Below are 4,984 nucleotides of genomic sequence, written 5' to 3'. Positions count from 1 at the left end.
GTGGACTCGGAGACATAGATATTTGACTGTGTTGTAGTCATCCTTGCTCCTGCATAAGGAGACATCCTCTCGCCCTCGCTTTTTCATCAGTTCATTTGAAGACAAATATCCACATTTATCCTCATGTACCTTACAAAGCAGATGGATGCCAATCATGAGTCAAGTTACAACTCAAACAAGTTCAAAAGCAATACAATATTGACAGTATCACTTTGCCTCTGCTCTTTGCTAAGCTGTAATGTTACCTGTCAGGTTTGTATAAAGTGTCTTCATCTCCAACAAACCTGACAGCAAGGAAAGTTCCAGAAACACCAGCTGTGGATACAACATTGACAGTTTGCTGGGAAGAAATTCAACACCCGGATAAAGGCTAGGTTTTTACAGCTATTATCTACATAAGCCTCTACAAAGCAGGTACCCTTTTCTGCTAACCTTAGAGCTTTACACTGAAGGCCACGCATGGTATATTTGTGTTTGTCATCTACATGTTCTGAAAATTCCAGCTATCCAAAACACAGTTACTCTCAGGTCACCCTCAGTTCAGCTGTATTCGATAGCAGTAGTGTCTTTTATATTTCCATTACTACACAGCAAAAAATTGTTTGCCAATTCCAAACTAACCACACCCAGCTCCAGAAATTTAATCTGACAGCTTCCATGGTATGATGGCAATATCCTCTTGGACTTGGCAAAAGACAAGCTACAGACAGGAACACTTCTTCATATAAAAGATACCTTGCTGCTCATCAACTCCTACTTCTGTTATCTTTTGGCAGAAACACAGCAGAGAGGATCTCTACCTTCAAACAACCTTAAAACAGGGATGTAGGCTATTAACAATAAAAGCAGCTTCCTTCCGCAGATCTGAAGAATTTCCATTGGAGCTTCCCAGGCAAGTACACAGCAATGCACTGCACTAGGATACTACAAGCTGTGTCATAGGTACCTATTAGCTCCTCTCTCAACAGAGAATACAGTACAAATGCAAACTATCTTCGTAACAGGATTGTGAAGCTTGGTGACACCTAGCAGCAGTACACTCGCAGTTAATCACACTGTTAGAAGCAAAAAGACCAACTCAGACTTCAGTGGCCACAAGTACTTCTGTGTGTCCAGACATAGCCAACTGCATACAATTCACTAGCATAAGATGCATTATAGTGTTTTCAGTGAACCTAGTTCTACAGCATTTTTTGGAAATGTAGCATATCAGTACAAACAAGTCTTCCTAAACAGAAACAGTGTTCGAAGTATTAGAGCAGCATAATAACCACAACTATATGAAACACTTTTTTTACCTCCTTTAAAGCAGCAAACAATTATGAATATTCCATGCATAGAAAACACTGACCTCTATGAAGCATACAGAAAAAAGCGATGTAAAACAAGAATCTCTCATCAATCAACACAAAAGAGACCAAAGCAGCACTCCATGCAGCAATATTCTAAGTTATATTAAAGCAGGTATTTCTCTACTATTTGGGAATCACAAAATGCCTGTCAACCAAAAAGGAAGAAGATGAGGCTATGTGCCATGTTGTACTCTACTATGAAATCAGAATGGATATTACTGTCAGATAAAAAGGGGTGGGGGGATAACAAGCAAAAATAAAACAGTGTTCGAAGTATTAGAGCAGCATAATAACCACAACTATATGAAACACTTTTTTTACCTCCTTTAAAGCAGCAAACAATTATGAATATTCCATGCATAGAAAACACTGACCTCTATGAAGCATACAGAAAAAAGCGATGTAAAACAAGAATCTCTCATCAATCAACACAAAAGAGACCAAAGCAGCACTCCATGCAGCAATATTCTAAGTTATATTAAAGCAGGTATTTCTCTACTATTTGGGAATCACAAAATGCCTGTCAACCAAAAAGGAAGAAGATGAGGCTATGTGCCATGTTGTACTCTACTATGAAATCAGAATGGATATTACTGTCAGATAAAAAGGGGTGGGGGGATAACAAGCAAAAATATCCCTCAAATGGTATGATGTTTTATACACCTCTTAACAGCTCATTCGAGAATCCTCCTGTTACTTCCTAGCACACTAACACTGTGCTATTTAGCAGCATTTCAGGCTTGTATGGACAAGATGTTTACATGGAAAAAACTTATTAGCAATTAGACCACTAGCAATTTCCATGGAAGAAAGAGTTAATTTTATCTGAGCATAATTAGATTCAGGTTCTCTTTTCTATCTCTTCCAGAATGGACAATAGTAAAAATACTAAAGATCTATATTAACATTGTAAACGTAAGCTGAAGCGATATGCCAAGTTCTGTCACGTATCTGATGCTCCTGACTTGCTTCTAGTATGGAGTATCAATCACACCTGTAGGGGTAAGGTTATTAAATCATGTATTTTTTTTCCCAATATAGGATGATGAGGTATGTTAGCAGACATCCCAACTCCCCAGAAGTCAAAACAGCACTCAAGTCCTTTTCAAGTAATTGCTGCTGTATAAAAATAGCAATTCTTCAGACCACCACCACCAGATCTGGCTTTCTAGTGCTATAAAATAAACTAAGAATTTCCTATTTCTTTAGGACACATAAGAAGGCCTGAAGACTTTATTTTCCTTTTGACATAGCATCTGTAATACAAGTGAGCATGTTAGGTACTCACATAACATACAGCTTTACACCTGGACATTTCATGATACAGAAGACATTGTTCCAGAAACTAAGGAAAAAATGGAAGAGTGTTAATCCAGATGTTTGGTAACATGATGCTTCTTATCATAGAGACTGGCACTTGGTAAAACCCAGCATTTTCAAAACTTGTAAAACTAAACCTCCAGTAAGCAATGACTTACAGCAGGAAGTTACCCTGCCAAGGCTTACAGAATAGATTTCATCAATTACCTTGTCACAAACTGAAGTCACTTACTCACACAGCTCTCATCACTGATTTTCAAGAACAAGTGTCTTTGAGCAATATCAGAATAAAATGTAGAAGTAGATTTCTTCTATGTATTGAAACTCTGGTGCTTGCTTCAAGGTGGGGTAAGTTAAACCGTTGTTCAAAACCACAGACCAATCCAATATAAATCAATAACATATATATGCTGTAAGTTTGCATTTTTTTTTAAAAAAAAACAAACTCCACACTTCTTGAGTAACAGTAAGGTATGTTAAAATAACCAGTCAGACTTCATTCAAATGAATTAGACAACTTTTACTAAATGAAAAAACCTACATTTAAAATATGCATTTAAAACAAAATGAATTAGAAAAGAGACTTAAATCCATTTTAAAGAACTTGCTCACTGTGTCAGAAATCAATATATCTCTTGCATTATATAATGTGCCAGTTCATAAAACGTAAGTTACCAGAATCCTCAATTTAACATTTTCAAGACAATACTGAAGTCAAGAGTTTTACATCTACTGATGCACATTTAGAATGGTATAAATCTGAAGCCTTCCCCCAAAGAATCTTACAAATTTGACGATATTCAATAAAAGCTTTTGTAGTTATATCCAGTAAGTATTGCATCCTAAAGCATCACAAATCTGTGCCTTTCATTTATCCTACTATAAATTTTGTATCTTCTCTGTATCTTGCCATTTGCCAATGTTAACTCTTAAGAAAGGAGAGCTGAAAAGAAATACTGCGTAACTCTCGATCATGTACAGAAATTATTGCTACTATAGTACACTACAAAGCAGAAGTCTATACAATAGTATATGAAATTTGATCATGAAAATCCAAAGGATATAGTCTTTAGTGACATAAGCCTTATAATCATGTTGAACATTCATATAGCAGTTTCAGCGCACCGCTTGTCAGCTAGCCTATTGTCCGTTGATGAACATCCATTTAAACACTCCCTCTTATGAAAAAGAATGTCAGCTTTCAAAGGCTTAGCAAATAAGGATCTTCATGTTCTGTGGAACTATGCAAGATGAATTCTGATGCAGGTAGGGAGTTACCTGGAAGCTAAGCATGCCAAAGATGTTTCATGCTAATAAAACTAAAGCCAAGGTACCACATAATCAAGTTACCAACTAATAGGCAATACCATTTTTGTCCTATCTAAGTTAAATGAAGTGCCATAGCACAGTGTAATGTCAATAATTTAAAATAGTGTAGTGCACAAATTCATTGTGTGGCAGTTTAAGGTAAAAAGTCAAGACAGGTTTTTCTGTCTCAGTTTATGTTGGCTGTCAAGTCTGGGTATTTTGACTTAGCTTGCCTTTTAATCACTACTGTACTATAAACTTTGCATTATAATAGGGCACACATTTGAGCGGCATTATGAACAACAGGGGGCTAGGGGGAGGATAAGAGACCAATGGCTGTTCTAAAAAGCCCCTTCCTTACTTCAATTTCAAAGAGAGAGCCAGGAAATAAGACTAGATACCATATTCGCATCATTCTAGCTACAAAATAACCAAAGTAAAAGCAATCAAGCAACAATAAGACCACATTACACAAATGGAACATCATGCTCTCATCTGGTTTAACTATTACATCAAGTTTTAACTGGGATGTTGGTCAACTTTAAAAACCGTGGTAAATGTGAATATGTAGTTGCAATAGTTTTTTCCTAATACTTTTTTTACTCTATGCTGGATATTAGAACTTGGAGCTATACTTGTTACAATACAGTGTCGCACATCTTTCTACTAGAAAAAATTAATAAAGATCCTTTACCCGTCTCTTTAAGTTAAACGTGTGACATCATAAAGGGTGTCAAATGGCTGGATGGTTTTACAGTGCACACTTATTATATACTGTAATATGGAGTTTTGTCCTTGACAGATCTGATGGTGTTTCTACATTATTCCTTTCTTCACCTCTTCTTCGGTGGATTAGCTGTGCGAGGTGGAGTGACTGGACGCCCAGAATTCAGTCCACCATACTGGTACTTGGCTTTCTTTTCAGATGGTTTCAATATCTTAGAGAAAATAAAGAAGTTCTTTTGAGTCAGTGACAGCTAAGAACATTTCAAATACTGTTAAGC

General features: G+C 36.5%; 1 protein-coding gene across 1 annotated transcript in view; it reads right to left on the bottom strand.

Moving 5' to 3' along the window:
- Positions 1 to 3,109: 3,109 nt before the first annotated feature.
- The window catches only part of PPP1CB (protein phosphatase 1, catalytic subunit, beta isozyme), a 28,185-nt gene continuing 26,310 nt past the window's right edge, over positions 3,110 to 4,984 (bottom strand). Inside the window, exon 8 of the mRNA XM_009320909.1 lies at positions 3,110 to 4,918. Coding sequence (XP_009319184.1) covers positions 4,814 to 4,918 — 105 coding nt within the window. The 3' untranslated portion in view covers positions 3,110 to 4,813. The remainder of the gene's footprint in view (positions 4,919 to 4,984) is intronic.

This window comes from Pygoscelis adeliae, unplaced genomic scaffold (genome assembly GCF_000699105.1).
Source record: "Pygoscelis adeliae isolate BGI_AS28 unplaced genomic scaffold, ASM69910v1 Scaffold233, whole genome shotgun sequence".
Lineage (NCBI taxonomy): Eukaryota > Metazoa > Chordata > Aves > Sphenisciformes > Spheniscidae > Pygoscelis > Pygoscelis adeliae.
Note: the sequence above shows the minus strand (reverse complement) of the source record. Positions and strands in the feature narration are given on the sequence as shown.